Source organism: Molothrus aeneus, chromosome 11 (assembly GCF_037042795.1).
Source record: "Molothrus aeneus isolate 106 chromosome 11, BPBGC_Maene_1.0, whole genome shotgun sequence".
NCBI lineage: Eukaryota > Metazoa > Chordata > Aves > Passeriformes > Icteridae > Molothrus > Molothrus aeneus.
The window spans coordinates 2043470-2068977 of record NC_089656.1 but is presented as its reverse complement, the minus strand read 5'-3'; the positions used below and the strand labels follow the sequence as shown (position 1 = coordinate 2068977).

Below are 25508 nucleotides of genomic sequence, written 5' to 3'. Positions count from 1 at the left end.
AGCAAGTGAACCCAGGGGTGAGCAGGAAGAAGAGGACACCTACAAGGGTCAATACCTGCAGCAGGAGCTTGGGCTGTCCCTGTGAGAGCCCCCTGGGTGCTGTGGGATGTGGGAGCTGGGCAGCAGTGCAAGGGGTAGTTGGAGTAGGGCTGTTTGTTTGTTAATGGCCATGAGGAGAGCTCTCCTGGCTTCCTGGATTCCCACATTGTTCCTCTGTATCCTGCTTGCCATGTAACTTGGCAAAAAGCCACTTGCCTCCCGGTGTGCCCTGAGCCCTTCCCCAGCTGGGGGAGGCTGGGGGTGCACACTCTGCGCGTCAGCAGATCTTCTCTCTGGTGCTGCTGAGCCAGCAAAGCGCAGGGAGCACCACCAGCCTTTGCTCCCCCCCGCCTCTGTGGGCATCTGTCCTGCCAGCAGTGCGTCCTCCTGCAGCCCCTGGACTGGGGAATTGCCAGGAAGGAATGAAGGACACACAGTCACACCCCAGAAGAGTCTGTGGAAGAGCCTTAAGCCTCAGGTCCTGCACAGACACCTGAAAAGATTCATACCTGAAACCATTTGTGTGGAAGAAAGAACCTGGGCACATTTCTGGCTCCTCGCGTGTGCCTCGACCTCTCGGAATGAGCCTCCATCAGTTAAGTGAAAGAAAAGGAAGTTCCAAAAAATCAAAGCAACATTTATTTAGAACAATTCACAAAGCAATAAAATAGGTAGAGATTTTCTGTCCTCTTTTGTGAGATGTCAAGCCCACCTCCCAGGCGTAGTTTGATGGATGCTCTGCTGCCTACAAGCTATTTCCAGTTAAAGAAAGCAGAAAGAGTCCCTAGGAAGGACAACTGGCCATGCCTATCTGCAAGAAGAAGGGAATAAGCATATAAAATATTCTGACACTTATGGTATAGTCTATATATATAATTTCTCACAAATTTCAGTTCATTTGCCCATTCCCACCTCAGTATTCAGTTGTGATATGCCCTGAGTAGGTACCATGGTCTGTCTGGACCTGGACAGATTGGGGTTTTGTTTTTCTGCTTGCTTCATTAAATAGTGATTTTCAGTCTGACAAACATTCTGAATGCCCCTTGTTTCTCTCCCTTCACTGTGATTAGGACAGCAGATTACACAACAGTGAGTTAGGAGGTGATTATTACTCTGTATGCTGACAAACTCATTTTGTTTGACTTTCCTTTGGGCTTTAAAAGCAAACTGTGCCCTCCACAGTTCTTATAAATCTGTGTGTTTTCTCCTTCCAGTCTGACTTTGTTTCATGAGCTGTGCCCAAAACTGCACTCTGTGTTCTTTCAGTTTCTCTGCTGCCTTTTGCTCCAGGTCTATTTCCAGGTATTTTTCCTCCAGGTCATACTGTGGCCAATGGACCAAGCCCTCTCCGTTGGGATTTCTGGAAACAACAGAAGGACAAGTTAGCTCTCCATTTGCCAATCCATTGCTGTCTGACTGCTCAGGTTCAGAGCAGTTCAGAAAACCAACAGGTGAGCCCAGCTGATGTGATTCTGGTACCTGAATAAATGGACAGTATTTTATGAAAATGCTCATCAGTGGAACAGCAAAAGTGTAAAAGTTGCCATTCATTTTAGATCTAAAACTCCATTGCAGATGGAGTAACTGCTCTTAGATTTTTTCTTCCTCATTTCTGCTGTTTTTTTATTTTTTTTTATTTTAAGACCATTAAGAAGAGATATTGCTTCAATATTTCTCTTAAATTCTGTCAAATTTCTAGGAAGCAGCATGTAAGTACTGCTTCAGGCAGGTAAGTACCTTCTGGGCAGCACAGACTGAACTTGAGCTGTAATTAGCACTGTGATTCTCACCCATTTTTAGCAAAGTTGGTCCAGTATCTCATAACAGTTCTGCTAAGTTCATTTTCTTCTTCTGTAGCCCCTCCTGCAAAGGGAGAGAGGGAAGGGCCACATTAGAAAGTAACTAATGAGTATCAGCTGTATCAATTGCAACACTTCTCCTGGTTACTCTCCTCTGTTTTTCTAGGAGGTTTTTGTAGGAGAGACCTGCAGATGAATGATGTAATGAAAAGTATCTGCTCCTGAAGACAGAAGATGCTTATGCTCATAATGATGCTTATGATATATAAGGTATGCTTATAATAAGTATAATGTTTATAATGCTTATAAGAGAGAAATTCTATTCTAAAGACTTGCAGTAATTGAAATGAGAAATAATGAGGGTCTAAAAGGAAGATGGAGTGCATATGGGTACATTACCAGCTAAGAATGGCTTTCCAAAGACAAAGGCAATCTCAGCTCCATGATCTGCTTTTACAAACTCTGGTACCAAACCTTCCGCTGAACTCGGCCGATGTTGGAATTCATAAAAGTAGACTGGGTTGCCAGCATCTAGAGGATACGGAAAAGTGCTGGTTTGAGAGCTGAAAATACTGCTCCAGAGATGATAAACTTTCATGAAAAACTGTTTTGGTTAAATAAAAGCACTGTCAGTGCTCTGGATGGTGAAAAGTGCTGCACACTGTCCACACCAGCCCCCGACAGAATTGTACAGCTGTTCTGAAGCTGCTGGGTACCTCTGTGGTATCTGGCCACTTCCACAGATGAGATGACAAAGTAGACATCTCCCATTGCATCCAGGAGGCCATCTCGGACCTGAGCAGGGCTTTCTGCATCCCCCATGTACTCCTTGTACACTCTGTCAACAACTTCAGATGTAAGGCCCTGAAACAGCAATGAAAAGTATTATAATGATGATGAATGTTACAAGGAGCAGCAGCAGTGGGTGAGTGTGGCCTCTGCACATCCCTGGCTAATCCTCAACAACAGCTTTCAGAGAAAATCCCCAGCTGTGTCAGAGTGTGGCTCAGAGCTCAGAGTGAAGTTCCACAGCTGTGGATACAGGTGATCTTGGGGAAAAGAGGGATGCAAGATCAAAGGATCAAGCACCTTTAGATAAGCAGCAGTCAGTGATGCTGACTCTTCTCTCTTCTGTGGAAACACCTTCACAACAGCACAGAGATCCTGCTGGATTTCATAAAATCCATTGATTGTGGTAGATAACCATAATTTTTCCCGTTCAGTACAAGCTTGGGCTCTGCATTTCCAAGTTCATGATGGATGTTTGTGTCATTGAATGATCCTTGCAAGTACTGGCCCTGCTTCTAGAGTCCTTAATTCTTACCTCATAATCTGTACTTTTCTATGGATTAGCTTCAGGAGAGCACAAAGGCACCACAAAGCCAAGAGATTTGTAAATTACAGGGAAGCAAAACCTCGAGAAACCTGAAGGAAGGTGTCAGAGCACCCCAAACCTCTCAGGCTTTCCTTTCCAGTGCCCAGCTACTGCTTTAGGAGGTTGTGTCCCATAGGTGTCCTGCCAGACCTGCTGCTACTCTGCACGTCTTGCATAACTGGGAGGATCTACAATATCCAAGAGACCTTGTTTATGTACCTGCATCACTCCTGGATTCCCACAGAACTCCTTTTGAGGAAGATGGACATTTAGGCTGGAAATGGAGAGAGTATTTGCAGTCACTGGAGGTAACAGGAATGCAGCACATGGGTGCCTGTTTCTGCCCCAGTTCAGGGAGCTGTCCAGCACAATGGCATTTCCCTGTGAAATGTGTCCCTCCAGGGGTGAAACCAGCCTGACCAGCCAAGCAGCAGCACTGAGTTATTCTGAAACTGGCCTCTTACCTTAAAGATTAGTGCTAAGTTGCTCTGTAAAATTTGACGTGCAACATCTTTATCCAGACCATCCACAAAAGGAGGATAGTTCATCATCTGTGTGATACAGAGAATCATACTATTAAAGAAGCCTCTATTTACAAAATTATATTTATATATCAACTTTATAATTCTCTTACCATAGGAAGTAAATATCCATATTCACAGTTATTTATTCCTATGATGTATGGGACAGCATTGATTGATTTTTCAGAGAGTAGTTCCATGGGACTCTTTGGAAAAAATACACCATCTACACATCCACTGATGAAAAAGAAATCCTGAACAAAAACGGAACGAAGAAAATTTCATTAGCGCATTCCTTTTGCTTCCTAAAGTAGTTCAGATTTTAACTGCAGTTCCAAGCTGAAGCCAAATGAAAATACAAAAAGTAATTATATCCATGCCATCTTAACATTTTCTCAGACTGTTCTACTGCTCTAGGAAGGAGGTTCTGTGAAGATTAACATTATATTTCTAGTATTTGTGAAGCAGAAGTCATTATGTTCAATTTACATCTTTCCTTTTTTAATTATGGCCATGGATTTGTGGAACAGTGGGGGAAAAACCACTTCTGTATTGAAGTTTCAAAGGCACATAAGCAATGTGATAAGAACTTTTAAGTTGGACATAATATATGGTTTGATTTTCAGGTTCTCCAGAATCATCTGTGCCATTTTCTGTTCCTTGCCCTGGTAGAGCACGACAGCAAACCACAGGCAGCTCCAAGTGCATGCAGAATGAAGGGCAGGAACCTGTTTGCACTTTTCAGGCGAGGTGTCATTGCAGATCTGCAGTGTTGTCATGTCCTGAAAAAGTCAAGAACGTCAGATTTTACAACCACTTCAGGTTCTGCTAATATTACAGCCCACAAAGAGTATTCTCTGGGATGAAAAGATCTGAGATGTCATTTAAATGCAAGAAGAATCATTTCACCTACCATTTTTTGTGTTATCTGTAGTAGTTCTTCTTCTGTTTTTCCTCTCAAGCATTCAACCATTGCAGCTGAACTGGATTTTTCACAGCCAGAGACAGCAGCAATTTTCTGCAAGCAGTGAGAACAAACAGTCTTGGACACATTTCCTCTGTCTGGCTCTGTGAGACACTGAGTGCAGCAGGAGCAGCCAAAGCTCCTGCACAAAGGGTGCTGGAGCCTGGCTGTCCCAGCTCCTGAGGGAGGGCACTGGAAGCCCTCACAATCCTTCACACCATGGGCTGGGAAGAAGGGGAAAACCTCTGACTGCAGGTTTTTTTGATACAGAAATATTCTGAGACAATGCTGGTGAATAACAGGCTGGGCTGAGAAGGCTGGGTGACATAAAGGAGTTAGAGAATAAACCATCTGCACCAGGGAGCACATTCTACCACTCTTGGTGATGTCTTTTTGGCTGGAGCAAGAGCTGTCATTAGAGACAGCTGTCTCTCTTATGTCCCAGCTTCCAGGTTCTGGAAATTGTTCCTTGCAGTTGAAGAGAAAAGAAAGGGCTGGAAGCCTGTAGTTCTCAAAGTAAAAAAACAACTGAATAAAGTCTTGTTTATTTGCACACTACAGGCATCAAACAGGAGGGGAAGAGAAGAGTATTCAGTCTGATACTTGTTTCCAGCCAAACAGTATAAGTTCAGTTTTTTGAAGATACTACATGTTACAATATTCCTGGACTTTTCATTCTTCTCTCATTGGGGATATTTGGGTGTTTGAAAAGCAACACATCATTAAACATGTACTATTTGCACACAGAAATACTGTCTTTAATGACTGCTTTGATCCACAAGAAATGTGAATTCACATGATTCAATATTTTGGACTGAACAGTGTAATATATGCAGAACTATCTGGAAAAAGGAATTAAAATTCCCACAAGTACCCACCTGTGCATCCTCCTTAGGCTGGTCAGTGAACAAGCCCAGGGCTGCAGTGCCACTCTCTGAAATGGCCTTGTGGAACAAGCCCTTGGCCAGGGGAGATAAGACCTGTGAGAAAGCAAGGACAAGCATGACAAGCACTGTGTTCTCCCCTGGGATTTTGGGTTTCAGTATCAGCAGTGGCCATTGGGAGCATTTGGAAAGGCCATGTGCTAAGAGTGTCCCTGTGCAGCCTCTGGCCATAGCCCAGCTGTGCAAAGTGCTTTGGCAGCCCTGGCAGGGATGGGGAGTTCAGGGCCTTTCCCTCCCCCTGCCCTTTGCTCCCAGGGCCTCCCAGCACCGCCCTGCAGGGCAGGTACAGATGGGATGTGCCCAAGGCAGGCTGGCTCTGCAGCAGAAGGGCAGGAAAGAGCTTCTGGCCCGAGGAAGCAGGGATGTGTATGCCAGGTACAAGGAAGCCTGGCTGGGCTGTGTGAGCTGTACCAAAGCGGCCACCTGGAGAAGGAGAGAGTCACAGCCAATGTGCTCCGTGTTGGAGTAAAGATTTTACACAATCTCAGCGTCACAAACTGCAGGGCTGCACCAGCTACCAGAACTATTCACCTCAATCACTTTGCGCTGTCAAAGCAAACAGAATTGGGCAAGAGTCCACAACTCCTCCTAAAGGACTTTTCTCATGAGATTAGACCTTGAGGGTTTTTTACATTGGGGAAAAAAACCCAAATCGACCACAATTTAATTCAACAGATGAGTAATAACATTCTCTTCCTTAACCACAACATTTGAGCATGAAAATGACACATTTTTGTCATTCAAAGTCTGTGTTGTTTTGCCTTGTTGTGTTATCAAAGACCCAGGTGATGTGTCACTGTAACCCCGCCCTTTTCTCTCGCTGACTTCCCATGCGGATACTGAAAATGGAAGGAGGGGGTTTTTCCCCTAAGTAATTACAATTCAATATTACTGTGAACTTACAAGAGCAGAAACACTGATTCCTCCTGCAGATTCTCCAAAGATAGTGACAGATCCTGGATCTCCTCCAAAATGCATGATATTTTCCTGAATCCACCGAAGAGCCGCCACTTGGTCTAAATATCCCCAGTTACCTCGGGCATGCTCATCACCAGTGCTGCCGGGAGAGAACAGATTTGTTCAAGTGCTCAATGCAAGCCAGGAGGCAGAGGAAAGTACAATCTGTGGTGTGAGAAATCATCTGCCATTCTCTGCACAGAACTTGCCTCCACGACTGACAAATGGATGGCTCGGGCATCCCTGAGATTGGAGCAGCAGCCCCACAAGAACAGACCTGGAAGCTGCCTAGGGACTGGAAATTGTCCCCAGTGCTGCAGGTGCAGTTCAGAAATGTTTCTTTGCATAAGCAAGTCTTCTGCACTTCTCTTTACAAGGGCTTTGCACACATTCTTTTAGAAAACACTTAGGAAAAACTGAGAGCAACCAACTTACCTAAAATATCCAGCAATACCTAATCTGTACTGAATTGCTACAACCACCACATTGTCAAATGCTGCAAGTACTGAGCCATCATATGATGAAGCTGCTCCAAAAACTAATCCACCTCCATGGATCCATACTAGGACCTGGAACAAGAAACACAGGATCAACCCAGCACAGGTAAGAGCCCGCAGTGAGAAAAACTAAATATAGCCCAAGAAACAACATTTGGTGCTATTTCTCTCCTGATTCTTTCAGAATACATTTCACAAATTGTAGAAATCATTCAAATCTAAGGCCTGCAGGGCTACAAAATGGCACTGCTTTTGTTAAATGCTTACACTGTGTCAGTGCCCTGTGACTTTGGACAGATCCTTTGGATTAAATCAAGCACTGCTTAGCTAAATGGCAATACAATTTTACTTGTAAAATAGGGTGTTGTGTCTCTTTAATTCCAGCTAATATTGGCTGGGACAAAGCATGTAAGTTGTTCATCGCTACAAAAGTGCCCCTGCATGTCTGCTCATGGCAGAGGTTGAACTTTCCTGTCAGATAATTTTGCTCAAGATGTTTTAAGGGTTTTGCTTACAGGCAGCTTCTCGTTTTCTCCTGTAGAAACAGGTGTGTAGACATTTAGGTACAAGCAATCCTCAGACACTTGCAGAGCAACTTTCTCTTTTCTGTTGGTAATCATGTCTGAAAAATCCTGTCCTTGTACTTGGTCCTGTAGACACCTGAAGAAACAGGTGAATAAATAAATACAAAAGTAATAGGCAAGCTGAAACTAACTAAAAACCTGAAAGCAGTGAAGAGAAGCTTTTTTGTACTTCCACAACAAAGTGCCAAGCAGAAATTGATCTGCAGCAAACTTTTAGATTGGTATGTGAAATACATATGAAAATATAAATGAATTATTTGAAGTCCCCAATAGCTTTTTGCATTGCAATGGCAGATATTAGCCTTGAGACACTAAACAAGGCCAGTAGGACAACAGGAGTGAGTGAGACATTTACAAGGTAGATTGGAATTGCTGTGCATTTCCTATGTGCCCTTTTAAGCCCTTGACTCGGCAGTTTCCCCCTAAGGCTGTGTTCCAGCATTTCCTCAGCTCCTTTCTGTCCATGCTGCCAAGGTTTCCAGTGCTTGGTAAGGGATGGCCAAATGCTCCTGAGGCAGAGCATTGTCTGTAGGTGCTGCTCCATCTCAGCTCATCTGTGATGCCTGTCAAACAGCAGCTGCTGGTACAGAGAGCAGCTCCCAGAGTGTCTTTAGAAATGCATCCACTGGGACAGCTGCAGGTGCAACGAGGGGGCACCAAGGAATTTGCCTTCATGGATGGCCCTGTGAGCACATCAGTGTCATGGAAGTGCCCAGAGTTTAACATCATGAAAGGTTCAGTGGTTTGGTCATTGCCTTACATTGGTGGGTAGGAAGTGGCATCTCTGACACCTTCCCATGGCTCAGGTGGCTGGGGTTCAGAAAACCTCAGTGATCCAACTGGAGGCTTAGCAAAAGGAAGTCCCAAAAAGACATTTACAGTCCTGTCAGCTGTGTCCACTTGGAATTGGTACCCTCGGACTCTCCCGTATTTGGTCTCTGCTTCTGGTTGTTCTGTGGGACAGCAGCACAGAACCACATCACTGGTCTGTTTGTAAGCAATTACTAGATTTACTGCTTAAATATACACTTTTGTGCACTTAAAGAAGTAGTTTTTATACATAAAGCTTCAACAAACTCTCATCAGCTTTGACACTATACTGTCTTAATATGCTATATTATTTTACTCTTTTATTTTACTAATTTGATTACTAGTGTTTACTCATTTAAATTTTACTAGTGTTTACTCAATTAAATTTTAATTTTATTTTTTAATTTAATTTTTATTTTATCTACACACTTTCACTTTTATCTTTATTAATTCAGTAGAGCTGCCATTATTACAGCCTTCATTTTGATTGGCCTGTATGTCCATCTCCTTCAGGTATATAATTTGTATTGTCTTACCACACACACATTGGTGGTTGCATAGAGATCTTAATATTTTTTTTTTCAGCCCTGGGTGGTTAAATAAAAGCCCATTTTAAGATCTGTGTGAAAGTTCTAACATCAAATACAGATGTGGTACTGTGGCTGCTCAGCCTCAGCAGGCAAGATTTTGGGACAGGGATTTGACTTTGCTATTTGCAAAGAAGGGAAGAAATACAAATGACTGAAAGCAGATTAAAAACAGAAATGAAATTTTTGCTACTGCAGCTCAGTTTCTCTGCCCAGCTCAGCCCAGGGTTTGAGCCCAACTCAGCCCAGGGTTTGTGCCCGGCTCAGTCCAGGGTTTGTGTCCATCCCTGCTCAAGGTTTGTGCCCAGCTCAGCCCAGGGTTTTTGCCCATCCCAGCCCTGGGTTTGAGCCCATCCCTGCCCAGGGTTTGAGCCCATCCCTGCCCAGGGTTTGTGCCCTGCTCCCAGCCCAGGGTTTGTGTCCATCCCTGCCCAGGGTTTTTGCCCATCCCTGCCCAGGGTTTGTGCCCATCCCTGCCCAGGGTTTGAGCCCATCCCTGCCCAGGGTATGTGCTCAGCTCAGCTCAGGGTTTTTGCCCATCCCAGCCCTGGGTTTGAGCCCATCCCTGCCCAGGGTTTTTGCCCATCCCTGCCCAGGGTTTGAGCCCATTCCTGCCCAGGGTTTTTGCCCCTCCCTGCCCAGGGTTTGAGCCCATTCCTGCCCAGGGTTTTTGCCCATCCCAGCCCTGGGTTTGTGCTCAGCTCAGCCCAGGGTTTTTGCCCATCCCTGCCCAGGGTTTGAGCCCATTCCTGCCCAGGGTTTTTGCCCATCCCTGCCCAGGGTTTGAGCCCATTCCTGCCCAGGGTTTTTGCCCATCCCAGCCCTGGGTTTGTGCTCAGCTCAGCCCAGGGTTTTTGCCCCTCCCTGCCCAGGGTTTGAGCCCATTCCTGCCCAGGGTTTTTGCCCATCCCAGCCCTGGGTTTGTGCTCAGCTCAGCCCAGGGTTTTTGCCCCTCCCTGCCCAGGGTTTGTGCCCATCCCTGCCCAGGGTTTGAGCCCATCCCTGGCCAGGGTTTGTGCCCTGGTCTCGGCTGGCCCCGGGAAGCAGCTGCAGGTGCCGTGTCTCCTGCAGCTGCCGTGGGCAGTATCCCCGGTGTTTACCTGTGTTTACCAGCAGCGCCGTGCCGCCGAGGCAGAGGATCCAGGCCAGCAGCGCCGTGTCCCTCGCAGCTGCCATGGTGCCACTGGCACCGAGCCCGCGGGCCGGGCCTTTATAGGCTCGGCCTGGGCCGCCTTACGCAAGGCAAACCCGGCTGAGGCGAGGGAGCGCTCGGGCTGCGAGCCAGGCCGGCACTGCCGGGCTGGGCCCGGGACCCCTCCTGCCCACGGCGCTCCTGCTGCCTCCCCAGCGCTCCTTGGCCATGGCATTGCCAGAATCCCGGGCCCCGCGGGCTCCAAGTGCTTTGGAAACGGCCCGGCATTGCCGGGAGCGCTGTCCTGCTGCTGCGGCACCTCCGGCTGCGGCTCCGGGGGAGGCTTTGCTCAGCCTGCCCCGCACACACCTGCAGGGCACCTCGGCTCTGCTCGCTCGCATTCACTGCCTTTGGGTGCTGAGATCTCCGTGGGGGGAAACAGTCTAGCCAAGACCAAACCTATAGCCCTGCAGGTGTACTTTTACTGAAGTAAAAGTGGAGTCATTTTTATTCTCAGAAAAGCATTTTTCTGAACAAAAACACCAATACTAGAAAAACCCCAGCTTTTCCTGCAGCTTGCAGGAGGCAGCTGTGACTCAGTTCTGTGTGTTCAGGGATGTTTGGAATAGTGTTGCAACGCAGTAACAACCAGAAAGAGATGAATGATTAGCTTTTGTCAAGTGGGAGCAATGTTAAAGGGTGGTATTTGGGTGGTAACTCTATATCTAATGCCTCTGGAAAAACCAGAGGATTTATTTCAATACATTGCACACCCATAATTGAAGGATGATATGAAAAGGAGAGAACAGAATAGCTGAGTAGAGATTTTCTGCTCACATTAACTAAGAGGTTGTGTTGGTTTTATGCAGGTATTAGGCTCTGCCTTTTTCTTCTTTTTTTTCTGACTCAGTAGCTCTTGCCCCAGAAAGTTTTGCAGTTTTGCAATTTCCGATCATGTGAATTCTCAGTTGTCAGAACGAGCATTTCAAAGAATCTAATGCGTTTCAAAAGCTGATCTGATGACAGAATGGTTTGGGTTGGAAGAAACCTCCAAGCTGTACTCATGCCACCTGTGCCATGGGCAGGGACACCTTCCTGTCCAAGCTGACCTTGGGCACTGCTGGGGGTGGGGCAGCCACAGCTGCTCTGGGCAGCTCTGGGTGCCAGAGCCTCAGCACCCTCAGAGGGGGGAATTTCTTCTGTGCATCTGATTTAAACCTACCTTAGTTGGTTTGAAGCCATCCCCCTTGTCCTGTTGCTGCATGCCCTTGGCAAATGCCCCTCTCCATTTTCCTTGGAGGCTGCCTGGGGCTCCTGCAAGGGGCTCTGAGGTGTGCCCAGAGCCTTCTCCTGTCCAGGCTGAACATCCCAGCTCTCTCAGCCTGTCTCCACAGGAGAGGGGCTCCATTTCTCCAGATCCAGTCCTGCTCACACCTCTTTTTACAGCTCAGTGGCTTACAAGAGCCACAGTCTTCAAATTAGTTTAGCACATCTCTTTTGCTCCTGTTAGTGCTGAGTGCTGTGGCTGTGCTTGTGCACTTTACTCCAAATGCTCCTTGTGCACTTTACTCCAAATCTTCCCCTGTGTATTTGCACAGGTGTGATTTACAGTGCCTGGAGATAAACCCCAGCCAGCTTTAACCTGGCTGCTCCCAGGGCAAACTGGTGGCAGGCACTGCAGGTGACCCCAAGCAGTGCTGGCTGTGTCTGCAGCCTGTGCTGGGTTTGTGGTGGCTCCTGAGCTCTGCCCCAGTGCCCTGCCTGCCCTGCCAGGCTGTGCTGGGTGCAGCTCCTGAGGCTGAGGGCACGGCCAGTGCTCACTGTGCACTGCCAGATGGGCAATGCCGTGAGTGTCAGCTGCTGAGAAAACAATGAGGACTGTAAACTCACGGTAAATTATCCTAAATACACTGAAAAAGATATACCTGTTCAGAGAAAATTCCTGTTAGAGGTTGCAAGTGAATATTTTGCTTCTAGTTCTTTGGTTTCTGGTGACCTACAATTTACTAACAGTGTTTTCAACTATCACATGGGAATCAAATCCACCAGATATCTGCTGTATTCAACAAAACCCCCTTCCTCTAATAATTTCTCAAACATTTTTGTGGTTCTTAAATGTGATGATATTATTTTCAATTTTGAATCCAGCATAATTAAAATTCCGCAATTTTATAAATGTCAAAAAAAATCAACAGGACCCCCACTGCTGAAAAGTCTTCTATGCAGATTCTGCAGTTGACAGCAGCTTTAGCTACAAACAACTCCAATGCTGTCCCCAATCCAGGCACAAGAGGCCAGAAGTCCTCACTGTAACCCCTTAGTTAAATATTTCACTAAGAGATATTTTCAGTAACCACGCTCAACAACTGTTTTTCAGGCAACCTTTACTAAACCTTCAGGTGTCTTTCCATCAGCCAGCTCTCTAGCCAAAATCCCTACAAAAATTAAACTCCTAAAAATGCCACTGAAATGGAAGAAAAGCTTTAGGCCTGTAAAGGGGAAAGTGTGGAATGTCATGATCTAAAGTCCTGCCATTTGGCACAGATCTTGCATCAGAGATTAACCATCCACTGCACCTCCTGGAGCCCATGAACACGGCTCAGTCACTCAGAAACAGCTGAGCTAAAAGCACCTTGGAGTAACTCCAGCTTTGGCAGCACTGGGTGCACTGCACAGCGCCCCAATGGTTCCTAAAGGAGCTTCCAGACAATTGTCACCATTCAGGTTTAGTGAGAGTGCCATTGAGATTCTCAGCCAGCGTACAGCAAAGCACACAATTCCTTCAGTTTCACCATGACCTGCAGACCTGTTCTCACCTTTCTGACATCATCTGTTCCAAATCAAGACACTCTCTCTGCTGATACTCCTTCAGTAGCTTATCTGCATGATCCGTATCAAGGAAACCCATGTAATCTTCCTCCTCCACAACATTAATGTAGAAGGGCTGGAACACAGGAGCTGAACCAGCCATTGCCATCAGCATGTCCTCACTGGCTGCAGGATGTGTGTCCTGCAGAGTGTGAGAACCTTGGTAGAGTTGAAGCAGGGGAAGGCAGGGTGGCTCTGGGGCTCTGCTGAGCTATGTGGGGTAGCTGGTATGTTGGTGTTGCTTCGGCTGGTGCTGGTAAATTTTTTAGTTTGCCTCTTCAGTGCCCACGCTCAGGAGCTGCTGGTTTCCCGCTGGGCTTGGTGAGAGGGTGTCCTGCTCTTAGCCACTGAGTGATGGGGTGCCATGTGGTCAGCACCATTTTTTTGGCAAAGGCAGGTTTGTTTGCTACAGTCCCCACGGTATAACACTCCTGCATGATTTTCCCTCCACCCTTTGCTTGGTGGGAACCCCTGCAAGGGCTCTTCCCACGCTCTGGAAACTTACAATTGGTGTTTGGAAATGTAGAAAGGCTCAGAGAGGCTGTGGCAGTGGCAGGATTGGGGAGGGCTGTTGGCAGCAAAGCATCTGTGGTGTGTCACAGTGTGTACCAAGCAGCCACGCAGTGCTGCCCTGCCTGCTGCCACGCTGCAGACTGCAGGGGACGGGACACTCCTCCGTGCTCGGGATGCACAGGGGCAGCTAAGGGTGCGGCCCTTTCCTTGGGAGAGCACAGGTGAAGGAAGGGAGTAGGAATTCGGAGGGTAATTAGTCCAAAGCTTTATTAGGAGCCATGAAGAGCTCCCAGCCTCAGGGGTTACCACTCTGAAAAGCCCCGAGACAGTCAGAGCAGTATCTTTTATTCAGGGGTGGTACCAAAGGAGGGGGTTTAACTACCCATCAATAGGGGATCAAGGGGGACTGAACTGGGAGACAATTGACAACTAGAACAACCTTTCAGGAAACTTAGTGGGAGGGATCCCTGAACCTTGACCAATCATCCAACACTCTTCATGGAAGTTTCTAGAGATGAGGGCAGAGAACCAAGTGACAGACGAGGCACTGGGGAGGGGATTTGAGGACTGACAAGGAAGTCTCCAGTGAAATGGGCAGAGCGGGGATAGGATTGACATTGGGGAAAGGAAGGTATCTTAGTGTGAAACCACAAACAGGGGAAAATCGGGAATAAACAAAATAACACAACACAACAGCAGTGCTCTCATGGTGTTCTGCAGGGAGACGATGATCCCTTGTGTCTCTGGAAGGCTTTAACTCTGGCAGGGGTGGTTCTGAGGGAAGAGTGGCCCCACTTCTTGGTACGGCAACTGCAGGAGCTCCTGGTGATGTAATTGCCACATCTGCCCATGGAGGCAGGGCCAGGGGCAAGGCCACGCCAGGAGTGATGCTGGCTTGGGGACAGGCCCTGCCCCCCGATGTAGGCTGGATTGGGGCTGTAGGTACATTCCCCCAACGGAGGCACGGCCGTGCTCCATGGAGCTGGGAATTATCTTTGGGGCCAGGCCACCTGGCCTCAAGAGGAGGCGGTCCTGGTGTGCGTGGGGTCACAGGGGGTGCTAACATGGCAGTGTGGGGCAGTGCCGGAGCGGCTGCTGCGTGGTCTGGCCCCACAAAGAGGGCGGCATGCTCGGCAGCATGCCGTTCTTGGTGAATAGTATCAGTAAATATACTGCTGAGAATTTCTTCAACGATAGCTGCAGCTGGGAATCTGAACCAAGTGACCATGAATACTGAAGCTATGAAATAAAATGAGGTTTGGGACGTAAGGTAAGGATCTGCTGTTTAAATGTGGCCTATTCACTGTGGCCGTGGTGTCATTCCTTTCTCTTTAAAAGTGTGTACCAGTCTTTATATTTGGGCTTTAAAATCCACAGATGGACAGAACCCTTCCTCTCACACAGTCAGAAACGACTTTGTTCTCATGTGTGCCCAATGTGTGCCTCCTTTCTACCCAGGAGTTATACTGATGGTTCTGCATTCCCAAAGACACAGGATTCCTTCTGTCTTGTCAGGATAATGATTTTTGTGAATGTACAGGGACTGGCACATTGATTCAACAAACACACCACTAATGGACATAAAGGCCGTGTCAGAGCAGAACAAGGGAAGGGGTAAGAAATGTGTGACAGAAGTGGCAGCATGGTTGCTGCAATTAGCTGTTCCTAATTGCCACAGCTGGAGTTTTTCACAAGTTATGGAAAATGCAGAAAAGGGGGTGGCCAGATAGTGCAGATGGCACTGCTTGAGATCCACAGGTGTGCAAAAGCAAGTGAACCCAGGGGTGAGCAGGAAGAAGAGGACACCTACAAGGGTCAATACCTGCAGCAGGAGCTTGGGCTGTCCCTGTGAGAGCCCCCTGGGTGCTGTGGGATGTGGGAGCTGGGCAGCAGTGCAAGGGGTAGTTGGAGTAGGGCTGTTTGTTTGTTAATGGCCATGAGGAGAGCTCTCCTGGCTTCCTGGATTCCCACATTGTTCCTCTGTATCCTGCTTGCCATGTAACTTGGCAAAAAGCCACTTGCCTCCCGGTGTGCCCTGAGCCCTTCCCCAGCTGGGGGAGGCTGGGGGTGCACACTCTGCGCGTCAGCAGATCTTCTCTCTGGTGCTGCTGAGCCAGCAAAGCGCAGGGAGCACCACCAGCCTTTGCTCCCCCCCTGCCTCTGTGGGCGTCTGTCCTGCCAGCAGTGCGTCCTCCTGCAGCCCCTGGACTGGGGAATTGCCAGGAAGGAATGAAGGACACACAGTCACACCCCAGAAGAGTCTGTGGAAGAGCCTTAAGCCTCAGGTCCTGCACAGACACCTGAAAAGATTCATACCTGAAACCATTTGTGTGGAAGAAAGAACCTGGGCACATTTCTGGCTCCTCGCGTGTGCCTCGACCTCTCGGAATGAGCCTCCATCAGTTAAGTGAAAGAAAAGGAAGTTCCAAAAAATCAAAGCAGCATTTATTTAGAACAATTCACAAAGCAATAAAACAGGTAGAGATTTTCTGTCCTCTTTTGTGAGATGTCAAGCCCACCTCCCAGGCGTAGTTTGATGGATGCTCTGCTGCCTACAAGCTATTTCCAGTTAAAGAAAGAAGAAAGAGTCCCTAGGAAGGACAACTGGCCATGCCTTTCTACAAGGAGAAGGGAATAAGCATATAAAATATTCTGACACTTATGGTATAGTCTATATATATAATTTCTTACAAATTTCAGTTCATTTGCCCATTCCCACCTCAGTATTCAGTTTTGATTTGCCCTGAGTAGGTACCATGGTCTGTCTGGACCTGGACAGATTGGGGTTTTGTTTTTCTGCTTGCTTCATTAAATAGTGATTTTCAGTCTGACAAACATTCTGAATGCCCCTTGTTTCTCTCCCTTCACTGTGATTAGGATAGCAGATTACACAACAGTGAGTTAGGAGGTGATTATTACTCTGTATGCTGACAAACTCATTTTGTTTGACTTTCCTTTGGGCTTTAAAAGCAAACTGTGCCCTCCACAGTTCTTATAAATCTGTGTGTTTTCTCCTTCCAGTCTGACTTTGTTTCATGAGCTGTGCCCAAAACTGCACTCTGTGTTCTTTCAGTTTCTCTGCTGCCTTTTGCTCCAGGTCTATTTCCAGGTATTTTTCCTCCAGGTCATACTGTGGCCAATGGACCAAGCCCTCTCCGTTGGGATTTCTGGAAACAACAGAAGGACAAGTTAGCTCTCCATTTGCCAATCCATTGCTGTCTGACTGCTCAGGTTCAGAGCAGTTCAGAAAACCAACAGGTGAGCCCAGCTGATGTGATTCTGGTACCTGAATAAATGGACAGTATTTTATGAAAATGCTCATCAGTGGAACAGCAAAAGTGTAAAAGTTGCCATTCATTTTAGATCTAAAACTCCATTGCAGATGGAGTAACTTCTCTTAGATTTTTTTCTTCCTCATTTCTGCTGGTTTTTTTTTTTTTATTTTAAGAGACCATTAAGAAGAGATATTGCTTCAATATTTCTCTTAAATTCTGTCAAATTTCTAGGAAGAAGCATGTAAGTACTGCTTCAGGCAGGTAAGTACCTTCTGGGCAGCACAGACTGAACTTGAGCTGTAATTAGCACTGTGATTCTCACCCATTTTTAGCAAAGTTGGTCCAGTATCTCATAACAGTTCTGCTAAGTTCATTTTCTTCTTCTGTAGCCCCTCCTGCAAAGGGAGAGAGGGAAGGGCCACATTAGAAAGTAACTAATGAGTATCAGCTGTATCAATTGCAACACTTCTCCTGGTTGCCCTGTTTTTCTAGGAGGTTTTTGTAGGAGAGACCTGCAGATGAATGATGTAATGAAAAGTATCTGCTCCTGAAGACAGAAGATGCTTATGCTCATAATGATGCTTATGATATATAAGGTATGCTTATAATAAGTATAATGTTTATAATGCTTATAAGAGAGAAATTCTATTCTAAAGCCCTGCAGTAATTGAAATGAGAAATAATGAAGGTCTAAAAGGAATATGGAGTGCATATGGGTACATTACCAGCTAAGAATGGCTTTCCAAAGACAAAGGCAATCTCAGCTCCATGATCTGCTTTTACAAACTCTGGTACCAAACCTTCCGCGGAACTCGGCCGATGTTGGAATTCATAAAAGTAGACTGGGTTGCCAGCATCTAGAGGATACAGAAAAGTGCTGGTTTGAGACCTGAAAATACTGCTCCAGAGATGATAAACTTTCATGAAAAACTGTTTTGGTTAAATAAAAGCACTGTCAGTGCTCTGGATGGTGAAAAGTGCTGCACACTGTCCACACCAGCCCCCGACAGAATTGTACAGCTGTTCTGAAGCTGCTGGGTACCTCTGTGGTATCTGGCCACTTCCACAGATGAGATGACAAAGTAGACATCTCCCATTGCATCCAGGAGGCCATCTCGGACCTGAGCAGGGCTTTCTGCATCCCCCATGTACTCCTTGTACACTCTGTCAACAACTTCAGATGTAAGGCCCTGAAACAGCAATGAAAAGTATTATAATGATGATGAATGTTACAAGGAGCAGCAGCAGTGGGTGAGTGTGGCCTCTGCACATCCCTGGCTAATCCTCAACAACAGCTTTCAGAGAAAATCCCCAGCTGTGTCAGAGTGTGGCTCAGAGCTCAGAGTGAAGTTCCACAGCTGTGGATACAGGTGATCTTGGGGAAAAGAGGGATGCAAGATCAAAGGATCAAGCACCTTTAGATAAGCAGCAGTCAGTGATGCTGACTCTTCTCTCTTCTGTGGAAACACCTTCACAACAGCACAGAGATCCTGCTGGATTTCATAAAATCCATTGATTGTGGTAGATAACCATAATTTTTCCCGTTCAGTACAAGCTTGGGCTCTGCATTTCCAAGTTCATGATGGATGTTTGTGTCATTGAATGATCCTTGCAAGTACTGGCCCTGCTTCTAGAGTCCTTAATTCTTACCTCATAATCTGTACTTTTCTATGGATTAGCTTCAGGAGAGCACAAAGGCACCACAAAGCCAAGAGATTTGTAAATTACAGGGAAGCAAAACCTCGAGAAACCTGAAGGAAGGTGTCAGAGCACCCCAAACCTCTCAGGCTTTCCTTTCCAGTGCCCAGCTACTGCTTTAGGAGGTTGTGTCCCATAGGTGTCCTGCCAGACCTGCTGCTACTCTGCACGTCTTGCATAACTGGGAGGATCTACAATATCCAAGAGACCTTGTTTATGTACCTGCATCACTCCTGGATTCCCGCAGAACTCCTTTTGAGGAAGATGGACATTTAGGCTGGAAATGGAGAGAGTATTTGCAGTCACTGGAGGTAACAGGAATGCAGCACATGGGTGCCTGTTTCTGCCCCAGTTCAGGGAGCTGTCCAGCACAATGGCATTTCCCTGTGAAATGTGTCCCTCCAGGGGTGAAACCAGCCTGACCAGCCAAGCAGCAGCACTGAGTTATTCTGAAACTGCTCTCTTACCTTAATGAATACTGCTAAGTTGCTCTGTAAAGTTTGACGTGCAACATCTTTATCCAGACCATCTACAAAAGGAGGATATTTCAATCCCTGCGTGATACAGAGAATCATACTTAATTAAAAATCTTCAATTCACAAAATGATGTTTAAATATCAATATGTTTAGTGTCTTACCATAGGCATTACCCATCCAAATTCACAGTTATTTATTCCTATGATGTATGGGACAGCATTGATTGATTTTTCAGAGAGTAGTTCCCTGGGACTCTTTGGAAAAAATACACCATCTACACATCCACTGCTGAAAAAGACATCCTGAACAAAAAGGGAACAAAGAAAGTTTCATTAGCGCATTCATTTTGCTTCCTAAAAAGTTCAGATTTTAACTGCAGTTCCAAACTGAAGCTAAAATAAAATTCAAAAATTAATGGTATCCATGCCATCTTAACATTTTTTCCGACTGATTTTTTGCATTCAGCCAAAGACTGTGAAGATTACATTGTATTTCTAGTATTTGTGAAGCAGAAGTCTTTATGTTGAATTATATCTTTTCTTAGTACAATATGGCCATAGATGTGTGGAACAGTGGGGGAAAACCACTCCTATATTGAAGTTTCAAAGGCACATAAGTAATGTGATAAGAAGTTTTAAGTTGGACATAATATATGGTTTGATTTTCAGGTTCTCCAGAATCATCTGTGCCATTTTCTGTTCCTTGCCCTGGTAGAGCACGACAGCAAACCACAGGCAGCTCCAAGTGCATGCAGAATGAAGGGCAGGAACCTGTTTACACTTTTCAGGCAAGAATTCACTGCAGATCTGCAGTGCTGTCACGTCCTGAAAAAGTCAAGAACGTCAGATTTTACAACCACTTCAGGTTCTGCTAATATTACAGCCCACAAAGAGTATTCTCTGGGATGAAAAGATCTGAGATGTCATTTAAATGCAAGAAGAATCATTTCACCTACCATTTTTTGTGTTATCTGTAGTAGTTCTTCTTCTGTTTTTCCTCTCAAGCATTCAACCATTGCAGCTGAACTGGATTTTTCACAGCCAGAGACAGCAGCAATTTTCTGCAAGCAGTGAGAACAAACAGTCTTGGACACATTTCCTCTGTCTGGCTCTGTGAGACACTGAGTGCAGCAGGAGCAGCCAAAGCTCCTGCACAAAGGGTGCTGGAGCCTGGCTGTCCCAGCTCCTGAGGGAGGGCACTGGAAGCCCTCACAATCCTTCACACCATGGGCTGGGAAGAAGGGGAAAACCTCTGACTGCAGGTTTTTTTGATACAGAAATATTCTGAGACAATGCTGGTAAATAACAGGCTGGGCTGAGAAGGCTGGGTGACATAAAGGAGTTAGAGAATAAACCATCTGCACCAGGGAGCACATTCTACCACTCTTGGTGATGTCTTTTTGGCTGGAGCAAGAGCTGTCATTAGAGACAGCTGTCTCTCTTATGTCCCAGCTTCCAGGTTCTGGAAATTGTTCCTTGCAGTTGAAGAGAAAAGAAAGGGCTGGAAGCCTGTAGTTCTCAAAGTAAAAAAAACAACTGAATAAAGTCTTGTTTATTTGCACACTACAGGCATCAAACAAGAGGGGAAGAGAAGAGTATTCAGAGTCTGATACTGGTTTCAGTATCAGACAGTATAAAACTGAACAGTATAAGTTCAGTTTTTTTGAAGATACATGTTACAATATTCCTGGACTTTTCATTCTTCTCTCATTGGGGATATTTGGGTGTTTGAAAAGCAACACATCATTAAACATGTACTATTTGCACACAGAAATACTGTCTTTAATGACTGCTTTGATCCACAAGAAATGTGAATTCACATGATTCAATATTTTGGACTGGACAGTGTAATATATGCAGAACTATCTGGAAAAAGGAATTAAAATTCCCACAAGTACCCACCTGTGCATCCTCCTTAGGCTGGTCAGTGAACAAGCCCAGGGCTGCAGTGCCACTCTCTGAAATGGCCTTGTGGAACAAGCCCTTGGCCAGGGGAGATAAGACCTGTGAGAAAGCAAGGACAAGCATGACAAGCACTGTGTTCTCCCCTGGGATTTTGGGTTTCAGTATCAGCAGTGGCCATTGGGAGCATTTGGAAAGGCCATGTGCTAAGAGTGTCCCTGTGTAGCCTCTGGCCATAGCCCAGCTGTGCAAAGTGCTTTGGCAGCCCTGGCAGGGATGGGGAGTTCAGGGCCTTTCCCTCCCCCTGCCCTTTGCTCCCAGGGCCTCCCAGCACCGCCCTGCAGGGCAGGTACAGATGGGATGTGCCCAAGGCAGGCTGGCTCTGCAGCAGAAGGGCAGGAAAGAGCTTCTGGCCCGAGGAAGCAGGGATGTGTATGCCAGGTACAAGGAAGCCTGGCTGGGCTGTGTGAGCTGTACCAAAGCAGCCACGTGGAGAAGGAGAGAGTCACAGCCAATGTGCTCCGTGTTGGAGTAAAGATTTTACACAATCTCAGCGTCACAAACTGCAGGGCTGCACCAGCTACCAGAACTATTCACCTCAATCACTTTGCGCTGTCAAAGCAAACAGAATTGGGCAAGAGTCCACAACTCCTCCTAAAGGACTTTTCTCATGAGATTAGACCTTGAGGGTTTTTTACATTGGGGAAAAAAACCCAAATCGACCACAATTTAATTCAACAGATGAGTAATAACATTCTCTTCCTTAACCACAACATTTGAGCATGAAAATGACACATTTTTGTCATTCAAAGTCTGTGTTGTTTTGCCTTGTTGTGTTATCAAAGACCCAGGTGATGTGTCACTGTAACCCCGCCCTTTTCTCTCGCTGACTTCCCATGCGGATACTGAAAATGGAAGGAGGGGGTTTTTCCCCTAAGTAATTACAATTCAATATTACTGTGAACTTACAAGAGCAGAAACACTGATTCCTCCTGCAGATTCTCCAAAGATAGTGACAGATCCTGGATCTCCTCCAAAATGCATGATATTTTCCTGAATCCACCGAAGAGCCGCCACTTGGTCTAAATATCCCCAGTTACCTCGGGCATGCTCATCACCAGTGCTGCCGGGAGAGAACAGATTTGTTCAAGTGCTCAATGCAAGCCAGGAGGCAGAGGAAAGTACAATCTGTGGTGTGAGAAATCATCTGCCATTCTCTGCACAGAACTTGCCTCCACGACTGACAAATGGATGGCTCGGGCATCCCTGAGATTGGAGCAGCAGCCCCACAAGAACAGACCTGGAAGCTGCCTAGGGACTGGAAATTGTCCCCAGTGCTGCAGGTGCAGTTCAGAAATGTTTCTTTGCATAAGCAAGTCTTCTGCACTTCTCTTTACAAGGGCTTTGCACACATTCTTTTAGAAAACACTTAGGAAAAACTGAGAGCAACCAACTTACCTAAAATATCCAGCAATACCTAATCTGTACTGAATTGCTACAACCACCACATTGTCAAATGCCACAAGTACTGAGCCATCATATGATGAAGCTGCTCCAAAAACTAATGCACCTCCATGGATCCACACTAGGACCTGGAACAAGAAACACAGGATCAACCCAGCAAGGTAAGAGCCCCCAGTGAGAAAAACTAAATATAGCCCAAGAAACAACATTTGGTGCTATTTCTCTCCTGATTCTATCAGAATACATTTCACAAATTGTAGAAATCATTCAAATCTAAGGCCTGCAGGGCTACAAAATGGCACTGCTTTTGTTAAATGCTTACACTGTGTCAGTGCCCTGTGACTTTGGACAGATCCTTTGGATTAAATCAAGCACTGCTTAGCCAAATGGCAATACAATTTTACTTGTAAAATAGGGTGTTGTGTCTCTTTAATTCCAGCTAATATTGGCTGGGACAAAGCATGTAAGTTGTTCATCGCTACAAAAGTGCCCCTGCATGTCTGCTCATGGCAGAGGTTGAAGTTTCTTGTCAGATAATTTTGCTCAAAAGGTTTTTAGGATTTTGCTTACAGGCAGCTTCTCGTTTTCTCCTGTAGAAACAGGTGTGTAGACATTTAGGTACAAGCAATCCTCAGACACTTGCAGAGCAACTTTCTCTTTTCTGTTGGTAATCATGTCTGAAAAATCCTGTCCTTGTACTTGGTCCTGTAGACACCTGAATAAATACAAAAGTAACAGGCAAGAGAATTCACTAAATCCTGAAAGCAGTGAAGAGAAGCTTTTTTGTACTTCCACAACAAAGTGCCAAGCAGAAATTGATCTGCAGCAAACTTTTAGATTGGTATGTGAAATACATATGAAAATATAAATGAATTATTTGAAGTCCCCAATAGCTTTTTGCATTGCAATGGCAGATATTAGCCTTGAGACACTAAACAAGGCCAGTAGGACAACAGGAGTGAGTGAGACATTTACAAGGTAGATTGGAATTGCTGTGCATTTCCTATGTGCCCTTTTAAGCCCTTGACTCGGCAGTTTCCCCCTAAGGCTGTGTTCCAGCATTTCCTCAGCTCCTTTCTGTCCATGCTGCCAAGGTTTCCAGTGCTTGGTAAGGGATGGCCAAGTGCTCCTGAGGCAGAGCATTGTCTGTAGGTGCTGCTCCATCTCAGCTCATCTGTGATGCCTGTCAAACAGCAGCTGCTGGTACAGAGAGCAGCTCCCAGAGTGTCTTTAGAAATGCATCCACTGGGACAGCTGCAGGTGCAACGAGGGGGCACCAAGGAATTTGCCTTCATGGATGGCCCTGTGAGCACATCAGTGTCATGGAAGTGCCCAGAGTTTAACATCATGAAAGGTTCAGTGGTTTGGTCATTGCCTTACATTGGTGGGTAGGAAGTGGCATCTCTGACACCTTCCCATGGCTCAGGTGGCTGGGGTTCAGAAAACCTCAGTGATCCAACTGGAGGCTTAGCAAAAGGAAGTCCCAAAAAGACATTTACAGTCCTGTCAGCTGTGTCCACTTGGAATTGGTACCCTCGGACTCTCCCGTATTTGGTCTCTGCTTCTGGTTGTTCTGTGGGACAGCAGCACAGAACCACATCACTGGTCTGTTTGTAAGCAATTACTAGATTTACTGCTTAAATATACACTTTTGTGCACTTAAAGAAGTAGTTTTTATACATAAAGCTTCAACAAACTCTCATCAGCTTTGACACTATACTGTCTTAATATGCTATATTATTTTACTCTTTTATTTTACTAATTTGATTACTAGTGTTTACTCATTTAAATTTTACTAGTGTTTACTCAATTAAATTTTAATTTTATTTTTTAATTTAATTTTTATTTTATCTACACACTTTCACTTTTATCTTTATTAATTCAGTAGAGCTGCCATTATTACAGCCTTCATTTTGATTGGCCTGTATGTCCATCTCCTTCAGGTATATAATTTGTATTGTCTTACCACACACGCATTGGTGGTTGCATAGAGATCTTAATATTTTTTTTTTTCAGCCCTGGGTGGTTAAATAAAAGCCCATTTTAAGATCTGTGTGAAAGTTCTAACATCAAATACAGATGTGGTACTGTGGCTGCTCAGCCTCAGCAGGCAAGATTTTGGGACAGGGATTTGACTTTGCTATTTGCAAAGAAGGGAAGAAATACAAATGACTGAAAGCAGATTAAAAACAGAAATGAACTTTTTGCTACTGCAGCTCAGTTTCTCTGCCCAGCTCAGCCCAGGGTTTGAGCCCAACTCAGCCCAGGGTTTGTGCCCGGCTCAGTCCAGGGTTTGTGTCCATCCCTGCTCAAGGTTTGTGCCCAGCTCAGCCCAGGGTTTTTGCCCATCCCAGCCCTGGGTTTGAGCCCATCCCTGCCCAGGGTTTGAGCCCATCCCTGCCCAGGGTTTGTGCCCTGCTCCCAGCCCAGGGTTTGTGTCCATCCCTGCCCAGGGTTTTTGCCCATCCCTGCCCAGGGTTTTTGCCCATCCCTGCCCAGGGTTTGAGCCCATCCCTGCCCAGGGTATGTGCTCAGCTCAGCTCAGGGTTTTTGCCCATCCCAGCCCTGGGTTTGAGCCCATCCCTGCCCAGGGTTTTTGCCCATCCCTGCCCAGGGTTTGAGCCCATCCCTGCCCAGGGTTTGTGCTCAGCTCAGCCCAGGGTTTTTGCCCATCCCTGCCCAGGGTTTGAGCCCATTCCTGCCCAGGGTTTTTGCCCATCCCAGCCCTGGGTTTGTGCTCAGCTCAGCCCAGGGTTTTTGCCCCTCCCTGCCCAGGGTTTGAGCCCATTCCTGCCCAGGGTTTTTGCCCATCCCAGCCCTGGGTTTGTGCTCAGCTCAGCCCAGGGTTTTTGCCCCTCCCTGCCCAGGGTTTGTGCCCATCCCTGCCCAGGGTTTGTGCCCATCCCTGCCCAGGGTTTGAGCCCATCCCTGGCCAGGGTTTGTGCCCTGGTCTCGGCTGGCCCCGGGAAGCAGCTGCAGGTGCAGGTGTCTCCTGCAGCTGCCGTGGGCAGTATCCCCGGTGTTTACCTGTGTTTACCAGCAGCGCCGTGCCGCCGAGGCAGAGGATCCAGGCCAGCAGCGCCGTGTCCCTCGCAGCTGCCAT

At 46.4% G+C, this 25508-nt stretch overlaps 2 protein-coding genes and 1 long non-coding RNA gene across 3 annotated transcripts; 1 reads left to right on the top strand and 2 right to left on the bottom strand.

Moving 5' to 3' along the window:
• Positions 1-655: 655 nt before the first annotated feature.
• On the bottom strand, positions 656-10253 carry LOC136561032 (fatty acyl-CoA hydrolase precursor, medium chain-like). Its single transcript, XM_066557135.1, has 14 exons — positions 10178-10253; positions 8441-8633; positions 7612-7756; positions 7035-7168; positions 6546-6699; positions 5577-5678; positions 4648-4752; positions 4463-4516; positions 3848-3988; positions 3678-3764; positions 2555-2702; positions 2238-2369; positions 1830-1902; positions 656-1399 (listed from the first exon to the last, which is right to left on the bottom strand). Exons 1-14 carry the CDS (start codon positions 10251-10253, stop codon positions 1225-1227), a joined length of 1719 nt encoding a protein of 572 aa, XP_066413232.1. The 3' UTR covers positions 656-1224.
• On the top strand, positions 1368-20419 carry LOC136561034 (uncharacterized). Its single transcript, XR_010784293.1, has 6 exons — positions 1368-1490; positions 2005-2108; positions 4361-7202; positions 16715-16848; positions 17358-17461; positions 19709-20419. It is a non-coding gene; the product is annotated as an uncharacterized lncRNA (long non-coding RNA).
• LOC136561033 (fatty acyl-CoA hydrolase precursor, medium chain-like) lies at positions 16014-25508 on the bottom strand. The gene is made up of 13 exons (XM_066557136.1): positions 25433-25508; positions 23786-23978; positions 22976-23120; positions 22400-22533; positions 21911-22064; positions 20942-21043; positions 19996-20100; positions 19202-19342; positions 19031-19117; positions 17908-18055; positions 17591-17722; positions 17188-17260; positions 16014-16757 (listed from the first exon to the last, which is right to left on the bottom strand). Exons 1-13 carry the CDS (start codon positions 25506-25508, stop codon positions 16583-16585), a joined length of 1665 nt encoding a protein of 554 aa, XP_066413233.1. The 3' UTR covers positions 16014-16582.